Raw genomic sequence first — 22,287 nt, forward strand, 5'->3', positions numbered from 1 at the left:
GGAGCAACTGTAGCCTATTTGATCCTGTTCTAAAGTCAGAGATCTGCTGGGATCTCTCACAGCATTAATTCTTTGAATGCTCATTCATCAGTTTGAACTGTTCATTCAGAATCAAGCTTAGTATCAGCAAAGCACAAAATAAAGGAGGCTACGCTCCCTCTCATATCAGCTCACAGGCTGATTTCAAGCAAAATTCAAAATATGGGGTACAGTTTGGACAGACCTGAGCAAGTACTTCCAGAGAAACACATTACTTGAACAATGTTAACAGGCAGGCTTAAATGAATTAGTGACTTTTGATGGATCTGAATAAAGTGAAGACATGAAGAACATACAAAGGAACTTGTCCTGGAGAAGTATTTGAGAGTACAGATGAAGGCAGGAAAAACACACAAGACATGAGCAGCAGTGTGGGCTGAAGCAGATCCTTGAAAGTGTTTTTGTGCAGGTGTATGATTCTTTTCACTTTTGCCATTTATCTAGAAAGTAAACTATGCTACATACTAGGTATGACTACATGAAAAACATCTTGTAGTCCCTAAGCTATGAAATGAATGTCTGCATCTTCCAGAGTAAGAGATGGAAAGGAGAATAAACTTCTTGGCAGACTGGGCTCCTCTTCAGGTCAATTCTATTTGTGAAATAACAGAAGTGAGTTTAAAAGGTGCTATACCAGATGCACTGCTTTGCAAATACATGCCAGGACCACATCCTGTGCTACAGCTTGCACACACTCAGTGAAGACTAACTCCTAGCATTTGAGCATTACGTAAGTAACAGAAGAGCCTAAATTCATGCCAAAAATCACAGAACAGAGCTAGTGCCTTTTAATTCCTCCCCAATACCTTTCTATACTTAAAAAAAGGGAAATGCCTTCACTCAGGTGGTCGGTTTTCCATCCTTCAAATACTCACCATTTTTTAGTGTTATCTCCATCAATCTGTCTAAAATCTGGGTGGAAACAATATAGTCAGGATGAACAGACATCATCTGTGGAGAGAAAAGAAGCTACATGTCAAACACCAAGTTGCATGATGGCATCAGTTTTCTTTTAATTAAAAAAGAATAAACCAACTTCTTGGTAAAATAAAATAAGAAACAGTAACAGAAAAAAAATCCAACCCCAAAGCCTCTGTAAGCAAGATACACCAAGAATATTGTGAATATTGATTATTTCAAGCAGTGCACAGATGCTATGAATACTGTAAAGTTAATTATTTGCAATATGAGAATGCTGTAAACCCATGTTTAATCTGTTGGTTCATGAGAAGGTACTGAGGGTTAAGAGAATGGCAAGTATCATGTATCCCTTTGAAACCCATTTCCATCTGTTATCAAATTGGACTCCTTGATGGGTAGCAGGGGCAACAGAGTTAACTACAACCTTGCCCAGTCATGGGCAAGTTGAGCATAAGCGATACTAAACTGAAACAATGAATCCTCAGTTTGTCTTAGAACTCTTTAACTACAAAAACAGGACTATGAAGTACAGTTCAGGTTTCTTGAAGCACTTCACTAGCCCAGCAAAAAACCTCTTCTTTTTCTCCCCCAAGCGTTGTACAGTTTCCTGCTCTGTAAGTGAGCTGAATTGGCTCACACTTCCTCCTTATTAGAGGAACACCAGGGCTCACAGAAGGGGTGGAAGGCAATTTTTTACTGGCTGGAGGGAAGGACATGCAGGGGCAAAACATTTCGCTTTTGGCAAAAGCACAAAGCCAGTCAACAAGACCCAGGCTGCAATTTCACAGGCAGTCCAGTTTTTTTCAGGCACAGTTAGAATGTGGTAAATAATAATAGAATGGAGATTAGAAAGGGATGTTTTTATGAGCAACAGAACAAGGTAAATTCCTGGAGATTTAGACACGGACACAGACATCTACAAAACAGACAGAGACCGCATTTCCTTGAGAATGGCTCCAGACTTTTTCCTGAGTCATAATGCACATCGACCTTTTCCAAATGAGAATTATCTGATAATGCAGGTATCTCTGATGATTTAGAAGGTGATATTTTGCACTTGTGCATAATGCACCATGTACTTTAGGGGTGGTAGGAAATAAGATTAACATTTGCTTGTGATTTGGCTCACACTATTATATCCTGACGTCTCTTCTCACCTAGCATGTACTGTACCCTCTTCAAATGCAGTAATACGTATAAAGATGGACAGGGACGTGCAGCTTTGCAGTCACTCAAAGTGTGGAGAAAAAGTTACCCCTAGTGTTCTACCCCTAGTGACAATCTAAGTAGTTCAGACTGGAGAACAAATCGGAACTTAGAAAGAAAGATTTTTTGATGTAAAAGTTGTTAACCAACAGATTCACAAACTTCTTCCGATTATTCCGGCTACAACTGTCTTCCAGGAAGAATATACAGAGTAAAACTGCAGTTTAACTGCATGAATAGTATAGACTTACCTGGAAAAGCCACTTTAGAATTGGTACGGGACACAAGACACAACCATAAGCAGAACTTAGAAAACCATTAATAGCTAAAGAAAGCTGCTGTGTTACACTAGAACTGTAAGACAAAGATGGGGGTGGGGAAAGAGGAGAAAAATCAATTAGTGGTTGAACCAGCACTTTCACAAAAGTGTAAGAACTTCCCCACACCTCAGATCACCATCAACAGCAAACAAAGATCTGAACATCCAAACCAGATATTATTCTTACGCTCTCACCTATGTGAAATAATATAGTAATTTAACCTCCTTTGTTATTTACAACTACCTTTTTCTCCAGAATGCCATACAATATAATTTGGAAACATTTGTACTATTAGAGAATAACAACTTCAAACATTGATCTACACTATTGCACAATGAACCATCATGCCTGTCTACACAGATGGACTGCTATGCTCAATGAGACCAGTGAATAAGACTTTTTACTGTCCAATGACCTTTACGTACACTCTTAGAAGAAAAGAGAAAAATCTTTGTTTGATATTTTTAAAATAATATTTTAAATATATAGTCTGAAGGCAAACTAAAGCAATTAAAATCAAACAGTCTAATCTCACTGTGCAAATTTGTGAAGTGCAAAAAGTACCTGTTGGAAGAACAGAAAATATGTCATTTTTATTACTGAATTATTTTAGCGTTAGTCTTCTTTAGAAAGTCAGATATGTCATAAACAGCTGAATATGATATCCATTTTCTCCACATACCCTTCTTTAGTCTCTTCTATTCTCAGCATCTACTGAAACAGGTAGCTCTGTTGAGAGATCTGTGTCCTAACTTCTCCATATACCCTTTATCTGTCTGACTGAGCAAGTGGCTAGGAAGACATCCATGTGCCAACTGGACAGCCAGTACATACTAGCTGTGCCAACTGGGCAGAATGCACAAGCAATTATATCATAATTGCCTTCTGCAAGGGAAGATTCGTTTAATTCTCATTCCTCCAGTCACTTACTTACAAGATACTTTTGAAGCTTATATCCTTGTGATCTTCAAAACATTAATAAAGGCCTGAAGCCAAAGGAGTATATCACAAACATCACTTCCTCAAAAAGATGAGGAAAAGCCAGCCTCCTCCTCTTCACACCCACAATAGCAGATACACATGGATACAAAATACTTTAAGATTAAATGAATTCTCCCAGTTTCACTGATGCAAGTTTGGAATAAAATGCCAACTGAAATAACCAGAATTTTTCAAGATTTGCACTTGTGGTATTAGGCAAGAATTTGTCCAGCTATTTGTCATCCGACAGCCTCATAAATATAGTATACAAATCCCTATGAGTTACGGAACAGTTGTTTACATCCACACAGACACACTGCTAGCTCAGTGACTGAATCTAACAGATGTCAGAAATTGTGACTTTCTGCAACTCTCATTAAGTGGAGCCTTAAGTCGCAGGCCCATTCAGGACAAAAACATCTAAAAGTCTTTCAGCAAACATAATGCAACACCAGTAGGTCACAAATCAGTTCACCACAAAGGTCCTCTTTCTGTCTTGGGATAGCTAAGCTTTTGTTCATGATAACATTCCACTTCTGGATTTATCTTTCACAAACTGGTCAGATTATCAATAATAGCCCAACACAGTAGAAATATTGAAGAGGCCAGTACACCTATTTTTTTTCCTTGTGTCTTATCTAAGATGTTTTTCAAGAATTCCAGAGGAGGAAAGAAGGGAAGCTTCAAGTAACAATTCACTGTTCTGTAAAGCTAACCTGGAAAAGAGAATTCCAGGGAAAGGGAGTCAGTCTTGCCTACTTAGTAAGACAGAGCTCATTCGCAGGCAAAGATACTATTTTATCTTAAAAACTGCTAACACTGAAGAAAATTGTCCAAGTAAACACAACTGAGTGAAGAGGATATTCTTACCTAAAAAGGAGCTTTCCTATAGGATTTTGAGGGATGAAGTGAAAATTCCTCAAGTCTAGGTTATGTTGATTGAAGATTTTCCCAGAGGTTGATAAATCAAATATATCTTCTCCAGGGTGGTAGTCAGGTATGGCATGAGCTACTACTGAAAATCTCTTTATAAACGCCCTGTAAAATTAAAAATTTTATGAATTTAAACATGGAAAGGCTATTTGCTGGTTGAGACAGTTATTTTCAGATGATGTACACATCAGCCTTATGTGAAAGCTGAATTGTGAAAATACAATAATGTTGAAGAAAATCCACCCAACCCTGAAAGACGATAAAAATGGTTCATGTTAAACATATTGACAACAGATGGAAATAGAGAGAAAGATTAGAAAAAAAGGCTAGAAAAGTGAAGAATTAGATTTAATTGGTTTTGGAGTTGGAAGGACCTGTGTTCTTCTGAGAGATCTTCATCTCCACTGGCATTCTCCTCATCTTCTCCATCTGAAGAATCAGCTTCCCTTCCTTGTATGTCTTCCTGTAACCGCTTTTCTAGTTCATCTACCCTGAAATAACAGTAGCAGCAGAACATATCATCACCATTTAGTATTTACAACAGAAAACAACAAAATTTAAGCTCTGAATGTGAACCCAGGAGTCAGGAGCCAATTACATATGGCGAAAGCAGGCAAGACATTGCATCTGTGTAATAAGCATCTTGCTATTCCAAAATAAAAAGTGGATGTTTCCCAAAAGCTAATGAATTTCCAACAACACAATCAATCACTAGTTTGACAGAGACAAATACACTCAACCAACTTCTGATAGTTTTTTGTAATTACACAAAAGTTTCAACCTTCTGGTTGAATTTATTATTTTTTTTAAACTTCATACTAGTATTTTATTTGTTAAATAGTATCAGTTATAGGAGTATTCACTACTCCATAATCAGTCAGCCCATAGTTACTAGGGTCAGATTCTTTAATCAAAACAGTTAATCACACATATACCCATCACCACCATTTGCCATTAGTACATATACCACATTACACTTTCTACCCAAAAGATCTTTTGCAAGAACACTCATTAGTTCTGTTTGCTGAAATATGTTAACTACTCAAATACCAATAGTTTACACAACTTCGGAAACCAAAACTGAGTTACAAATGCCTTTGAAAAAAGTCAGTCTACATAAACACAATTTCATGACTGACCAGCAGCTGCTAGCTGGCTCAGTGACTTGTAAGAAGGCACCAGTAAATTTAGTCTGGCTCTTGAGGGGTAGACAGATGTATCACAAATCACTCTTTATTGCTTGTAAAGAGCCTGCCATTCAGCTTTTACAGTTAAGCCACACTTGTAGGTCCCATCAGACGTACGTTGGCGGCATCAGCAGGCAAAGTTTAGCTTGCTGCTACCCAAGCTCCAGCAGTTTCAGAGAGACCAGGTAAATCTAAGCGTCCACAACTCCATCACAAATTTTTCAAAGCAGCTTTAAGAAACAAACCTTTTAGATTCTTCTTTCTCCTTTAAAAGATGTTCTAAGCTGTTCACATATGACACCTGGCTAACAACAGAAGGCTTAGAAAGCTGTAAATGAAATAGTGAGAAATTAAAAAAATACCACAAGCTATCAATTCATTATTAGACAATAAACATAATAAAAATAGAAATCTCTTTCAATTTTAATGATATTTTATCTGAAAATAAAAACTCAAAGGAGACCCTGAAAAATAAGAGGATTAACAGTTTAGGTTTCTCAATTCCTTGACAATTTTATATAATGGTCAAGTCTCTCTCAGTGGTTAATTTAGAAATAACTGTGCTTCATGATGGATTAGAACAGCAAAGCAAGTCTCTGCTTCTCTCCCTGGGGCTGATCTCCAGCTAACCTTTACAAAGAGCATTAGCATCAGAAGCCTTTTACCTCACAGCTTTATTATTACCATCCACCAAGACCCTGGGAATGCCCATTCTCATGCACGAGACAAGAAACTCCAAAAACAATTCAGTACCTCTATGTTACTTACAGGAGTCCCTAGAGGACAAAGCACCAGTGTTTGCTAAATCACCTCCAAAATCATCAGTCAAAACAAGGCTTCCAATCAAAATCCTAATACAAAGCCAGATTAAGAAGCTAATAAATAGAATTAAAAACCAAAACAACACACAATGTCTTAACCACTAGCAAAATTAGTTTTTCAGTAGCCAGTGTTTCATTCAGCTAGTAGCAGACAACACAGATTTGAAATCTTTTATCACCATAATTCGGTTCTTTGGACAAGCAGTGCCCTTCTGACCACCTTCTTAAATTACAAGCTTCTTACTAGTGACAAAGCTTCTTCCTATGAGCTCCTTCATTTTAGGACAACACAATTCAGTAAGAGCATACCCTCTCATTAGGGATTTTCTATTACCCAAAAGTAAGAGAAGTTAGTTTAAGAAGTCAAGTGTCCACCTGCTAATAAAGAAGCCAGTTAATACAGCATTGATTTTTGGTATTCAAAGAGACCTTGCAAATGTAACAAGCAGCATGTCTCTGTGTGGAAAATCTTGTGGGAAAGCTAAAGACCTCTTACCTTATTTTGTATCTGGTGAATATGTCTAAAATTACTGTTTAACAACTGAAGAATCAAGACTTTATTCCAATGTGCACACATGCCCCTTTTTACAAGACAAGAATGTTAGTATATGCAAAAACCATGGTCATGGAAATTTTGGGACAGTTCTTAACTGTTTTGTCTTACTTGGCCATTAATTATGCAGAAACAGGATAGGCCAAATGTTGTGGCCACATACATGCCACAAATATTTGATCTAGGCTGCAACTGTTTATCAGTCTTAACCACTAATTACGTAGACATGTTGGTTAAGATTGCGGTATACGTATGTAACCACAGGAGTCTGATCTATAACATGCTTGCATAATGAATTATGAGGACAGATAAAATAATTATGGCTCTTCAACATCTGCCTACAAAGATAGTAACTCAGTCAATAAATAAACCATTTCAGAGATTTAAAAATGGGAGGAGATGAAGACAAGAGTATTTATACAGGTATTCTGCTGTTTGTTTTCTACTGTAGAAAATAGCCACGGGCTGACCCCAGCCAGCAGCTAAGCACCACACAGCTTGTTCATTTCCCCTCCCAGTGGTGCAGGGGAGTGAACAAGAAGAGCAAAAGCAAGAAAACTCATGGGTCAAGATAAAGACAGTTTAATAAGTGAAGGAAGAGGGGATAAGGGGGAAAAAAGAAAGCGATGCAAAGGCAATCACTCAGTACCTCCCACAAGCAGACTCCAAGTAGTGGCCACATGCCAGATCAACTCCCCCTGCTTGGTTTTGATGGCTGAGCATGACACTATGTGGCATGGCATACATCCCTTTGGTCTCCTGGGGTCAGCTGTCCAGGCTCTGTCCCTTCCCAACTTTTTGTCTACTCTGGCCTGCTTACTGTGAGGGCAGAGTGGGAAGAAGCCTTGATGCTGTACAAGTACTGCTCTGCAATAGCCAGAAGACTGGTCTCCCATTAACACCGCTTTTGTCGGAAACACACAACACCATACAGCTGTTATGAAGAAAATTAACTCCAACCCAGCCAGACTCAGTACAAAATCTTTTTATTTAAATGCAGCCATTTCCAACCTGTACCAACTTTGTCAGGTATGCCACACCAAGTCCTACTGCAGGACCTTCCTAATTAAAACATTATTTTACAATAAAACTTCAAAATCACTACTTATTTGACAAGCTGTTATTGAAAAAATAGGCTAACTTTTAAAAACACAGATCAATTCATCACCATAATACCCTGTAAACTGGGATTCAAACACTTAATCTATCCCTTCTGAGCAGGAGTAGTCATAGAGCTTTTTGAAATCCTTTCTAAAGTACTTCCAATTTCCATGAAATTCAACCTCAAAGAAAACATCACTTACAGATCAAGAACTCGTACACAGATTTCTGACAGTCACAGACTGTGACAAGGATATACGACTGGAGTCTAGCACACTGATCTCTCAACATCTAGATCAATTTCCTCTAGTTAACTTCAACTCATAAAAATCTTACCCAATTAGGAAAATGAAAATATTAGACCCCACACACCTTCTAAATGTAACCTCCTGCCTTTTTCTTTAGCAGAAAAAGGAAAACCAGAACTCCTAAAAACCACCAAAAGGCATACAGCTAACACAATCTGGCTACACAAACCATCTTTCAGCCATTCCAAGGACAAGCACAGTAACAAGCACACACTTTCTCTGACTACATTGCACTGTACAGCATAGAACCATTAAGCTGAGTAACCAGGCTTGCAGGCAAATAACTCTGCATTTTTGTGCATTATGAATAAAGGAAAAAATCATATTAAAAATACAATATAACAAAGCTAACACAACGCTTTTTTTGGTTTTTTTTTAGCCACTTACATGAAGCTTCAGCAACGCAGTCATTGTGTCCTGAGAAAAACTGTCAAGACTAGATTCTTCCGGAGTTCCTGCCTCTGCCCTGGGTCTTGAAGAGAGCATTTCTTGCAGTGGTATGAATACTTCTTCATCATCATCTAGACTGCATTCCAAACTCTCATCTTCACTGTCAAAGCTGCTTTTTGATTCTCCATTCAACATAGACTTAGCTGTACAGGTGCTTTCAACTTTTAACTCTCCTGAGAGTTGTGAAGACATATGGCCACTGTCCATGCACCCTTCTTTAAAGGGCAACAAATGGGGAACACTTTTACCAGTCTCTTCTGGGACTGCAAGTTTCCTAGAACCTTCCACTGAACAAGAATCGCAAACATTTTCTGGAGTCTTGTCTTTTGTTTTTGAAAAACTGTTGCTGGATTTAATACTGTAAGCTTTATTGTGTGCGCATCTTTCTGGTCTTTTCCCATCTTGCTCTTTCTTAGCATCCAATACCTGAGATAAGCCAGCATTCTGGAGATGAGATTTCACACCTTTTGTTTGTGTTAAGCGGTGGAGAGAAGGCAACACAGTACTTTTTTCCTGAGAAAAAGGAAGGGACTTTTCCAAGAAAAAACATGAGTTAGCCACCTGCAATTGATTCTCTTTGGTATCCACAACAGAAATGTGGTTATTTTTACCAGGACTGTGTGCAGAATATGAAGATGACAAACCTACAGAGGAGCAATTATTCTTCTCATTTTCATTGCTTGAGTTGAGGTATTCCTCTGGAAGGGTAGAATCATGTCCAGGTAGAGCAGCAGCCTCCATTAATTGCAGAACATCACTACAAGTAGACTTTAAAAGGATATTTTTTACAAAGTCAGACTTTCTATTTTTGCATTTTGCAGATGATCTACTAAAAGCAGGGTCATTCAAACTTGATACTTCAGATTGAATTGAACTGTCTGCATCCGCACTCACGGCAGCATGCTTTCTTTTCCCGGGAAAGTCTATTTGTTTGGATCGTCCAGAAGACATCTTTGATCTAAGGCAGCATGAAGGAACAGACTGGCTGTTTCGCATATCACCAGCCATCTCAGATGATGTTCTCAGTGCATTTGGAGAAGATGCCTCATGTTTTGAAACCTGCTTTGGCTTTGGTTGTGATGGGTCATCTATGAAGTGTTTAAGAAAAAAGTAAGCCACTGTTTTCATGTTTTAAAAAACAAAAAATAATCAAAACCGTAACAGCTGACCCTTTAAAAAACTAACTTCTATTTTTAAGTCAACTATGACTGAAATTTTTAGCAGAAACTACAATACTTCCATTCTGCTTGAACACAGCAGAACACAATTAAGATTTAGCTGATACTGTACTGTTATGTTATTATTGTAACTAACTTGGAAATTAAGTTAAATCCTTTTATTTTAAAGCAGCTCAGCAGCCACCGTAGAACAGTTTTCTTATACACTAGAATCAATCAGTCTTTGGAAACAGACAATAGCCCAGTTCAAGTATGAGACTGGAAGAAAGTTTCTGTTATTACATATTATGGTTATAAATAATGAACAGTGTGAAAAGTATTTTGAAAATACTGCAATAATTTTAACAGTGGTCATAACAAAAGTATTCAGAATATGAAGAAATCTGTTTTCAGGCTATAGTTCTATGGAACCAGAGCCCACTTTCCTACTATGCTTTTCTGCTTCCTGCCTTAAGCTGCCACCAGCACCTGGACACGTCATGGCAAGCTACTTCATGGAGCTGATGTGGCCCAGAACTTCCCAACTCCATTTTCAGCCAGATCAGCTCCTTGCACTGCTGGCCAAGTCCCAGTGCTAGTATAGGTGGAAAGTAAAGGACAGTGGCAGACAGTCTGATAGGTTTACACAGCCATGGACCCACAAGGTGGGAATACACTCCTTGTTTTGGGTTCCCCCCTCCATTTTTATTTTTTTTTTTTAAATCATCCTACTGACCTAGCTCAAGCTTCTATTCACGTGAGCTTTTTATATTCAGTTCTACCTACCATAGAACAGAATTATGTGGTTAAAAGGGACAAAAAGCAACAGGAATACCAGGTAAACTTTAGTGTTCAGTTCAACAAGAATGTTCTTTTTGCATTAAGCTGAAAGGCAAAATTTGTTAACCACCACAGTGAATGTGAATTTTCCAAAATGCAAGAGAAACCATAAAAATAATCAGAGATTAAGTGCTTAAGACAAAGAAATGATTTCTAATCAAGTTACAATCTGTTTTTCACTATAATCCCAAATTATTTTTAAACCTCTTCAAGCTTGCCATTAGAAATAACATTGACTACACAGCAGTAATTTTTTTTTTTTCAGAGAGAGAAAACAGAAAAACATAAATTCAAGGGAAAAAAGCCATTAAAAAGGGACACTGATGAACCTGTTTTTTTAATTTATTAAATTTTTATTTTTAAAGGTTTAATTAATTGTGTATTTTCAGCACTGCTTCTACCTGAGGCAGTCTCCCTTGAGCCAGAATGTTGTATTTTTCTTAAAGGACATCCATTTCCCTAAAAATAAAGACAGAGAAAAAAATGTTAATCACATACTTTTAAAAACCAGGGTGTTGACACCTTGAGCCAAGTGTTGAATCCAGCACAGGCCGAGTTCCACACACTCCCAGAAATATGGCAATATACTTCATTTCAAGACAAACTTAAGACACAGCTGCAAAGATCTCAACAAAAGGACTCTCCACAACCCAAATTTTACACCTTTTCTTCAGACTGGCCACGGGTTCTAAATTGCTCCACTTTTAGGGCCATTAGCCACTTGTGTCCCTGGGCTATATGGCAACACAATCCAGCTGGCTTTCCTCAAACAAGTCATAAGGAACTTAAACAACAAAATGACAGAAAGCACAGACAAGCAAAAACAGAGGGAGGGGTGCTAAGGAGAAAAGGAAACACAAGTTAACAGTCTTTTTTGTTCCATTCATAGCACATTATGGAAACACACATAGTGATCTTCCTTGCAAATAACCAGCAAACTTTTAAAGGGTTTTCTTGGTTGATACAAAAAGTTAATATAATTCAGCCTGTAATGAAATACTACATACTTAATAGGACCACTCCCACTCTATCTAAACATTGTGGCTTAAGTGCATAAATCTGAACTGCTATTAACTGCAACTTCTAAGCAGCAGAAATTTGCTAGGCCGTTCCCTACACTACATTGTAAGAAAACACAAGGTTATAAGACATTTAAGATAAATACATTTTTCTACAAAATACAATTTAAAATTACAATTTCCATTGCATTTCCATGCTTGCATCTAACCCAGATTATCTCCCCTGCTTTTAAACCAGGATTTCTCATTTATTGTAGAATAGTTAAAAACCAGCTTACCCAAGCATGACCTAAAATTTACAAAGAGATAGAAAATGAGCATAAACTTTTGTTACGTCTAAAAAAGGCAGCACCAAGAATCTCATCCTACATTGAAAAATAAAATAAAAAAATAACTAAAAAAAAAAATCGCATGCACAATGGGTCACTGATTTTCACCTTTAACAACTCTTTTAAACACACCTGATGTGATACACTTGTTCCTGAGAATGGCTTCACAGGATGTGGCTTAGACTGTTTCATTCTATGTTTCTTCCTCTTCCTTTCTCTGCGGAGAGCTTCCAGCGACAACCTAAATTCAGAGTCAGTTGGAGCGCAGGGCAATTTCATGGGAAGACCTGGGTTTTGGCACGGAGGCATGCTGTTTGCAGTGCCATTATTTCCAGCACAGGGTTTTCGGGTATCAGCTTCTGATGATGAAACCCATTTGTCAGAGTTTGAACTAGTGTCTTCTAGATCCATACAGTCAGTTTTCTGTTCCCAACTATTTCCAGAAGATAATGGTGCTCTTGTTATACCCAGACACTTCTCATTTCTTCCCTGTTCTGACTTGACAATTTTATCCTTTTTGGCCAAGAAAAAGCTCTGAGGCCCTGGGGTAACAAGGAGTTTTTGAATCACAACTTTTGGGTACAACGAACCCAGTGCCTTGCATGCTCTGCCATTCTCCAAAACGTTTACACTGTCCTTTTCCTCCTTAACTCCTCTCCGAAAGGCATCTACCATAGGACTTGTGTTTGGTGTTTGGTCTGGCATCTTTTTTCTTCTGACTTTCTTTGGAGGAGATATTTTCTTTCCAAAATGTTCAGTGCATAAAACTGACAGTCCAATTCCTGCATCTTTTACATTTCCTTTGTCCGGTGAACACAACACAGTTCTGTCTTTATGGCCAAGGTCTAAGAAAGAAAAGACAAGACAGATTATTCACAATCACAATATTGGAAACCCCCCCTCCCCAATCTTACTGGACTGTATTAGTTGATATTTTATCTCTCACACAATCCAAAATTAATTTACTTAATCATTTAGTTTTGCTAGTGCCATGCAATTTATTTCATATCAAAGAAATGCATTATCTATGTCACAGCTTCAGTTGTTATAAACAATCTAGCTTAAGCATGAGACAATAACTTAAAATCATAAGTGCATCACTATTTAAATGAATTAATTTTAATAGGAAATTTATGCTTTCAGTTACATTATTAGAAAAAATTTTAAATGTGCACATTTTGAGATATTTGGTAAGCTATACTCGTTATATTGCTGCTCCTATTTGGAATGAGATTTTACAATACTTCTGCATGTTTATATAATTAAAACTCATAGAAATATCTCCCATTTAAAAAAACCACATATTTACCTTTTTTTGAAACTGGTTCGAAGAACTCTGTAATGGTCTGGTTTCTGAAGAGAAAACATAACTTTATCTTTTTAAAAGAACAGTACCTAAATGCCCATACAGCGAATACTGGTAAAATTAAAATGCTGTAATTTATTTCTGCAGATATTTTTTCATGCCAGCAGCTCTTATTTCCGATAGATCAGAGAAAGCATCATCAGCCTCATAGTCTTCTAGCCTTCACTCGCTTGGCTAATGAAGCCAACGTGTCAGTTTCGTCGCTCAAAGTGTTTCCTTGATCATCCTAGTAAGTCTTAACTACCCTTCCAGCTTAAACTAAGCTGTCTTAAATGGGACTGACCTCACCTGTGTCCAGTAGTCTAGATGTGACCTCACCAGTACCTTATGTGATGGTGTTAACAACCTCCCCATCTCCAGCGTCAACACCTTGAGCTGCTAACTCCTACTGTAATATTTTTTAAGTGTTACAGTGGTAAGCAGCTGGCCTTATCAATACCATCAGTGACCAAACTCTCTTCAATGCATCATTAGTTGCAATCAAGTCTAATCACAAAGTTCTGTCTGCAAGTTGTAAAGTTCAACTAATCCTGTAACTTTCTTCTTGTCCAAAACCCTTTGTCCACCACAATTTGTTGCTTTTTTCCACACATCTGGTGCCAATGCAAATTCCTATCTGCACTGTTACCAGACTTCTCAGCAGAAACTAGTACCAGCACTGCTCCTTAACAAAATACACGTATCAGTGGTTTTTTTGTGCTCCCTCCCAGCACACATTACGGGCATCTTCTGGCTTCCAACAGAAACAGCAGTCTACAACCACCTTATTTTTACACATAAACAAGATAATTAATAGCTCTAAATGAGAAGTATTTTCTCTGGCAAGAATAAGTGGGACGTGAGAACACCAAGGCATTTCTCCATGAGAGAAGATCACTTCTAAAAACAGGCAGATTGTCTGAGTAACGTACAATTTGAACATTAAAATACATCAATGTATTCATCAGAAAATACTATGAACTTGCTATCTTCTCCCACATAGCAAGGAAGTTTAGTAATGACTTCAAGGCTATACTTATGCCTGTCTTGGAAGTGTCTCTTCAAGTTCCAACAAGATAGTGGTGTAAGAAAGCAAGAATAGCACAGATTTGTTTAAGACCTTCCATCTTTTGTAATCTTTCTGTACCTCCCAAAACAAAGCTACATCATTACTGTCTGTGTAACAGTGATTACAACGGCAAGAATTATTTACTCCAGATTCTAAGCTAACATTCAGGAATCCATACATGACTCTGCTTTCACAGACTCAATAATCATTTTTGAAGTTCAGGCCAGAAGAACCCACTGCTCACTTTTTTAAACTAAACTTGGATTTAATTTTGAATCTTTCCGTAAGCTTGTTACTTTCACTTTTGCATTTTCTAACATGGCTTCTGCATTTTTAGCACCTACACAAATACAAAAAGCTGTTTATAATGCACTGACACTTCTTTAAGCAGGCTACTGGCAAGCAGTGATGTTTGAGAATATTGCAATTCAATGAAGAGCCACCTGTAAACAGAATATGTGAGTACATAAAACTGTCTTTTTGGCCTACCAAAGAGAGCAGAAAAAAGTACTTGTCAGACTACTTGCCTCCAACATGTCCCAGCTTAATTTTATGTAGGCCAAAATATACTCATTCTTCCCACATGCTGAAGCAACAGGGTCCCCAAATTTCAGTTCAACAGAAGAATCAAAAGGCTAAATTGCAGGTTTATTCGCTGTTATTTCTGTTGCTGACTGATTTGTCTGTCTGCCCTAGACCACCTCCCACTCTGACACCCTGACTTCACCTTCTCTCCACCTTGCATTCCTCAGGACACTCCCAATGCTTGCTTGTGACTGCTCTCACAGCTGCAAAGTCATCCCGCGCCCACAGCTTTCTGCACTACCTATCTTTCCAAAACCCTTCTATTTTCTTAAGTAAGCAACTGTACTTCTTCCTTCCAGGTTAAAGCCCCATCTGGAATACCGACCACTGCTGGCAGTCCAAATCTCATCTTCAGTCACCTCTCAGATTCCTCTCTGCACTTGAAGACAAATCAAAACCAAAGCCTTCTGCTATCTTCTTCCTTCTTTCCACAGCCACCGATTTCAAATGACTGCTTATCGTCCTCCCACATCCACTATCTTATCGTTGTATCTTTTTGCTTTCTTTTATGCTAAATCCAAGAGCTTTGTAACAAAATTAATGTTTGTTCCATAATTATACAAAACCTTGTATAACATAACTGAGTGAACAGACACACTGTGGCTAAAAAAAGGGCCCTCCTCTTTTTTTTTTGTGCCTGGGATAAAAGTTTTAACTTGAATGGAGAGTGGTTTGTCTTAGACTATTTGTTTTAAAGTGCTTATCGATTGACGTATTCTACTTTGCAATTGTAATTCTGGTTTTTAGAAGTGCAAGGGATAGGAACTGTCCAACTAAAACAAAATAATAATTTCTCAAGTGCTGTATTGTATCTCAGACAAGGAAGTGTACCTCAAACAAAACCAAAGGGTGGGGGAAAAAACAAAAGAAAGTATGTGATAGAGTACAAGGAATAACATGAGAAAGCACTGGGCTTTCCAACCTGCTTGTCATATATATTAAACTACAAAAAGAACATGTGATTTTCTACGTGAACAAGACCATAACTGTTCACAAACTCTTTACAGGAGAATTTCCACTATTGTTTTAAAAGGAGATCAAATAAGCAGCCCTAAAAGAATGAAGAACTGATGAAGCAACCACAATTACTGATTTTCACTCTTTTTTACCTGACATGAAAGTCACAGTTATTTAATGTCTTGTCCTGGTTTAACCCCAGCCAGCAGCTAAGGAACACATAGCCACTCACTCCCTCCCCACCCCACCCAGTGGGATGGGGGAAAGAATCGCAAAGAAAAAGGTAAAACTCATGGGTTGAGATACGAACAGTTTAATAGAACAGAAAGGAAGAAAATAATAGTGACAATAATAATAAAAGGATTAGAATATAAAAAACAAGTGATGCACAATGCAATTGCTCACCACTCGCCGACCAGGGCCCAGTTAGTTCCTGAGCAGCGATCCCCTCCAGGCCAACTTCCACCAGTTTCTATCCTGGGCTGGGCATGACATCACATGGTATGGAATACACCTTTAGCCAGTTTGGGTCAGCTGTCCCGGCTGTGTCCCCTCCTCACTTCTTGTGCCCCTCCAGCCTTCTTGCTGGCTGGGCATGAGAAACTGAAAAGTCTTTGACTTAGCCTAAACATCACTTAGCAACAACTGAAAACATCAGTGTGTTATCAACATTCTTCTCATACTGAATCCAATACGTAACACTATACCAGCTACTAGAAAGAAAATTAACTCTAACCAGCTGAAACCAGGACATGTATCTTTGTCAACAACTGCATACCTCTGGTTAACACTTTTCAGCATAATATATAAATTCAGCAAAACATATTTATCCCCACTAAAAATTATTCCACCATTTTTTGTGAAATCTCACCTTAACTAAGACACCAGGGAGGCCACTAAAAAAACCCCGATAAGAAAAGGCAAACCCCATAAATACATGATCTCACTCGACAAAGAAAAAAAGCTACACAGCCAGGAGATGCACCTAACAGACCTTTCAGGTCTTTCAAAATTAAGGGCACAACCTGCATGAAAGAGGGAAGGAGGAAATTCTTTCACTTGTTTAAAAAAGATAACCCCCTGCAAATTCTTTGAAAATAATTAGTGTTTACAGCCATATCAGTGGTTATCTCTGATCGGATAAAAACTGTACTTTTAAAAATCTGTGCTGGAAACACTAGCAATAGCTCAGAGAAAGCAAAGCCACACAACACAGGAATAAACTACAAAATGTTACTATGTCTTTGATGACATGAAGCATCTTGAAAAGCCCTGTAGAAGTAACAACAAAAAAAGAAACCAGAAAAGAAAGTCGCACAGAAAACCTCACGATGACAGTCTTTCAGATGACCACAGCAAAACCAAAACACAGACCAGTTTCATTTTCTTGGGCAAGAAGCAACACAGAAGAGAAACTGAACTTTCATCTTCTTCCTGTCCTCCAAATGTCAGGGCTTTCAAAAAAGAGGATTAGCCAAAATGAACAAATTAAGGTGCCGCAAATGACATAAGAAAATTATGACTTGCCTCATACTGCAAGACACAAAACTTAATTTAACTTGGCAGCCTCTGAAGCTTTGTCATGTCTATAAACTGTCAACTGACGGCCACTGCCTTCATTGGAGACCTTGTCCTCCAGCACTGTCAGCAGTACATTTCACAGCTGGAATGGGCTCAAAAGCTCAATAAATGACAACTGAAATCCTCTCTTTAGAGCTGAACTGCTGAAGCCTACCTAGCTCTACAGGTAGACTTGCTAACAGACAACAAGACACAAGATAGGAGGACAGATGGGTAACACACGCGGGAAGACTCAAATATTTTGAATGATATGCTGAAGATGCTAGTCAGTACTTAGCCAGACATTTTCTTCAGTTTCTCTGTAAGCTATCAGGTTGCCTGGCTATCAGACCCCTTTCACCTCGACCAACAAACCACCATCACCACAGGAAAACAAGGGCCAGCGCCTGAGGGCTGGAGCTCCCAGTGGTGCGAGTACAGATGAGGAGGGCACCGGCCACCCCTCGCAGCCGGCACACCGCCATTGCTCCCTGACAGTCTCACTGTCCTCCATCTGCCAAGCTCGGCCGGGACTGAAAGGCTGGCGCTGGGGCAGCACCGTGAGTCTCCCGCAGCCGCCGGCCCCTCACGGAGCGGCCGCAGCCTCGGCCTCGGCCCCGGCCCCGTGCCCCTCCGCCCGCGCCCGGCGCGGTGCACGCCGGGAGCCTCCCGCTGGGGCGCCCCCTGCCGGAGGCGCGGTGCACATCGGGAGCGCCCCGCCGCCACCGTCAGGCGCCCCGCTGGGCGGGCACGGTACCTGCCGGCTGCCGGCGGCCGCCTCCCGCGCTCCCGTCCGCCCCTCAGCCGCTCCCCGCCCGTACCTGACGTCTTGGGCCGTCTTTCTGGCCGCGGCCGTCGGCGTAAAATGGCGTCGGGACCTGGTGACGGGCGGACCCGGCGGCGGCACGCCCATGCCGAGCGGCCGGGTCATGGCGTGGATTGCCCCGCTGACCCCGAGCGGCGGACGGGAACGGGGAGACGGGCCGCTCCCGGCACCATAGCACAGGTCGCCAGCCGGAGCAACCCTCACCTCCGGGGGCTGCGGGAGGGAGGCGATGCGGGTGGGGGGGGGGGGGGTTGGGGGTTTTTTTGGTGGGTTTTTTTAGGCTCGGTCGCTGATTGGCTGAGCCCGTGAAGAAGTAGCGTCTCCCGTTGGTTCTTTGCCGCCAGGGGCGGGACGGGGAGACGGAGCGCGGTTGCGATTGGCCGCGAAGAGAGCGGGAGCGTCCTTCCGCGGCCGAAAGAGGAAGGGCTGTTTGGCGCCATGGTCTCGTGCCACTGACCACCCCACCCCCCCCCACCGTTCCCGCTCTCTGATTGGTGCGTGCAAGGGGGCCCCACCCCCGGCGCGAGCGCGGGGCGCCGCGCTGCCGGGCTCCATCCCCCACCCCCCCTCCCCGAGGGAGGGCGAACCTCGGCCTGGGGCACGCGTGGGGGGATTCTTTTAGAAGCAGAAGCGTCCTGTGAGGAAAGCGGCCAGGGACAGCCAGTGAGCTGCAGGCCACGGGACTTGCGCTACACCTGCGAGAAAATCCGGACTGTGCATCCATCTCCAGAGCCACTTGACAAAGTTGCAGCCGTTAGGAGGCTAAAAAGCTGGGAAGGGAGTAACTTTCCTGAAATCACCCACGTCTCCACCAAACAGCGTGCAGGGCCGTGCCTTCCCCATCACAGCCTGCTGTGCAAGCTTCACTCTGTACCTTACTTTACAACCCCCCCCACCCCCTGCTTAAAACACATGCTTTGTGTGATTGGCCTATGTGCTGCACTGCCGCGTTTCAAACACTTTGGCCTGGGGTCAAAAACGTGGACTAGAAAACCTGAAGAACTAGATTTGCAAGCTTAGAGAGACCTAGTACTGCCATCTGTAGTGTTACGTGCAAGTTCACGTAATTAGTCTCTATAAAAATTAGCAGTATCAAAACATCTCCACAGTAGTAGTGATACAGAGAATGAACTGCTTATTGTTTCATGATCTATCTCTCTGTAACTTTACATTCCAAGGACTGGTGTTTGTCAAGGATTAAGCCTGTCAGAGACTGGTACTTGGGAGTGACGAGCAAGAGGGAGCCATGAGCAATCACAAAACTTAATTAAATGTTTGATGAATTTACGACCTTGTTGAGAAGGCACAAGCGGAGGCCTTGCTTGAATAGATAGGGCCGGAAAAGATAAGAACTCCTGCATTTGTTCTTGTCCTTGTAAGTAATTTAGCTTAAACTAGCCATATGGGTTTACATCACTAATGAAAACTTAGATAATAAGAGCACTAACAAGCTTTTTTTTTAGGGACTAACGTCTGTTCTTTAGGATAAGTTGTATCAAAACATGTAAAGGACCATGCTGCACAGAATGACCTGAGGAGGGTCAAGTAGCAGACAAATGAGGAAGACTATGGAAGACCACCAGAGGACTCCTGAAGACCACCAGAGACCTTCAGTGCGCCTGTGTAAAGGACATTTGCATATACTAGTAGTTTCCTGGAAAACTAATGAATATGTATAATATTTCTCAGAAATCTAGTGAATATGTATGCAGAACATGTACTTAACCTGCACAATTAGACCCACGGTGTGCACAATAGGTGGAGCGATCCCCCATGCACCCAGCGCTGCCAATAAAGAATACCTACTTAATTCTTAATCAAGCTATTGAGTTAGATTCTTTGAATCAATCTTTTCTCGCTGAGAACAGGACTACCTAGAGTACCACAGGGATTTCATGGAGCGACTCCTCGCCTCAATCGGATCACTGCGTGAGCAGACAAGGACCATCTAAAGGAGTAAAGCTATTCTTCATGCTTCTATGTTTATTTTATTTTGGGACTGATCATTTGAAAAGCTGTCCATAAGTCATACGGTAAACTTATGCAGGATGGCATATACCAGGTAGCTAGCACCCTTGGTATACATTTGGTGTGGTATACGTTTGGGTGCTTTTATTTCGGTACAGTCTGCATGCTTTTGTATACTCCATGTGCTTCAAGTTTGGTACCCACTCGTGTGCTTTTGTTTATGTTTTGGATTTAGTTTTGACGTTTTTGGTTACCGAACGTGGTAAACGCTACTGGAACTGAATTACGGATATCGTTTGTGGATTTTGGTCTTTGGATTGCAAATTGAAACGATAACTAAAATTGTGGGTTGAGTGTTTGAGTAAATGAGATGCAGCGCAGCTGCAAAGCAAGTGTGGAGTTCTGATCTGCAGTTTTACAGCTCTGCGAGGGGTACAGCCAGAGCCAAACAAAGTGTGACTCACTGATTATTTGGAACTTGAATTTATATGTTAGCATTATAATTGCAAGTTTAAGTTTGATTGTTTTAATCATTTTATGTTGTCGGTGTAAGAAAGTCCCTGTGTAGTGCATCATATAAATGTGGGTATTTGAATGGTGTCTTTTACATCCAGGAAACAAGTGTATGCCCTTGTATATCTCGGAATGCATATGGTGCAAACAGGGGTTGCAAACAGATTGTGGGGAGGATATTGAATGCCCTGAGTGTTGGGTTTGGACTCCCTGGGAGAAGAGGGAACGGGCTACATATACAGTTAAGTAAGTTTGTGATTGGAAAGGTAAAAATCAAAATGAGTAATATGGGAGGTAAACAAAGTGGTGGAATATTGAAAAAGAGCCCCTTAGGCTGTATTTTGTATCACTGGAAGGAGATAGGGGGACTGCCAGGTAGAAGTGTGGATAGGAAAACTTTAATAAAATATTGCAATCAGTGGTGGCCTTCATATAAGTTAGACAATGATGAGAAATGGCCCTTTAATGGGACATTGAATTATAACACTTTGTTACAATTGATGTTGTTTTTGAGACGAGAAGGAAAATGGGATGAGGTGATGTACGCGGATATGTTTTTCCACTTTAAGAAATCATTCAGAATGGCAGAAAGAATGTGGCATTAATTTGGCCCCACAAGATCTCTTGTGTTAGCAATGGAAAAGGATCAGAAAAGGACTAGAGGGAAGATGAAGAGATGTTGTTCGGCATGTAGTATAGGACAAAGATGCGTAAAACTAAAGGAAGCTGAGGAAAGAATAGAAGATTTTGGTTTTCCACCACTCTTACTACCTCCAACACCCATAGAAGGTAATTTTACTGACGATACAGGTGCGAAAGAACCTGATGAAAGTACAAGCACAAGAGATTTAGGTTTTACTCCTATTACAGCTTGCACTCAGAGTAAGGTTGGTCCAATAATCCAGGCTCCCTTAAGACAAGCAATAGGAGCTACTGGTCCTGCGAGGATTTACGATGTGGAAGCAGAGGCATTATACTTAATGCCAGATAGTAAAATCCAAACTGTAAGTACAAATCAGAAACCAAATTATTCAAAGGAAGACTTAAAATTAATTGAAGATCTGGATGGTAAAGTAGCGTCAGATGGATGGGTTCATTTAGCAGATAATCGTATAGTAATACCATCCAATTTAATATGGACAACAGTTTTAACTGAACATAATAAGACTCATTGGGGAGCGGATGCCCTGTACAACAGCTTAAATCAGAAATTAATAGGACGCAATCTGTATACAATGGTGAAACAAATATCTCAACAGTGTGAAATTTGTTTGCGTAATAACCCTAATGTGGCAAATA

General features: G+C 40.2%; 1 protein-coding gene across 2 annotated transcripts in view; it reads right to left on the bottom strand.

Moving 5' to 3' along the window:
* The window catches only part of SLF2 (SMC5-SMC6 complex localization factor 2), a 31,369-nt gene extending 12,603 nt beyond the window's left edge, over positions 1–18,766 (bottom strand). The window contains exons 1-11 of one of the 2 annotated variants that reach the window (XM_049810626.1): positions 17,925–18,297; positions 16,527–16,710; positions 13,475–13,518; positions 12,298–13,010; positions 11,219–11,276; positions 8,758–9,908; positions 5,833–5,915; positions 4,775–4,891; positions 4,338–4,505; positions 2,418–2,520; positions 915–990 (exon numbers count right to left, since the gene is read on the bottom strand). In XM_049810626.1, the coding sequence (XP_049666583.1) occupies positions 915–990; positions 2,418–2,520; positions 4,338–4,505; positions 4,775–4,891; positions 5,833–5,915; positions 8,758–9,908; positions 11,219–11,276; positions 12,298–12,870 (2,329 nt within the window). In that variant the 5' untranslated portion in view covers positions 12,871–13,010; positions 13,475–13,518; positions 16,527–16,710; positions 17,925–18,297. Of the gene's footprint in view, positions 1–914; positions 991–2,417; positions 2,521–4,337; positions 4,506–4,774; positions 4,892–5,832; positions 5,916–8,757; positions 9,909–11,218; positions 11,277–12,297; positions 13,011–13,474; positions 13,519–16,526; positions 16,711–17,924; positions 18,298–18,502 lie in introns of those variants that run through there. The other variant, XM_049810625.1, reaches the window with a different exon arrangement.
* Between the last annotated feature and the right edge of the window lie 3,521 nt (positions 18,767–22,287).

The sequence above is a fragment of the Accipiter gentilis genome, chromosome 9 (genome assembly GCF_929443795.1).
Source record: "Accipiter gentilis chromosome 9, bAccGen1.1, whole genome shotgun sequence".
Classification (NCBI taxonomy): domain Eukaryota; kingdom Metazoa; phylum Chordata; class Aves; order Accipitriformes; family Accipitridae; genus Astur; species Astur gentilis.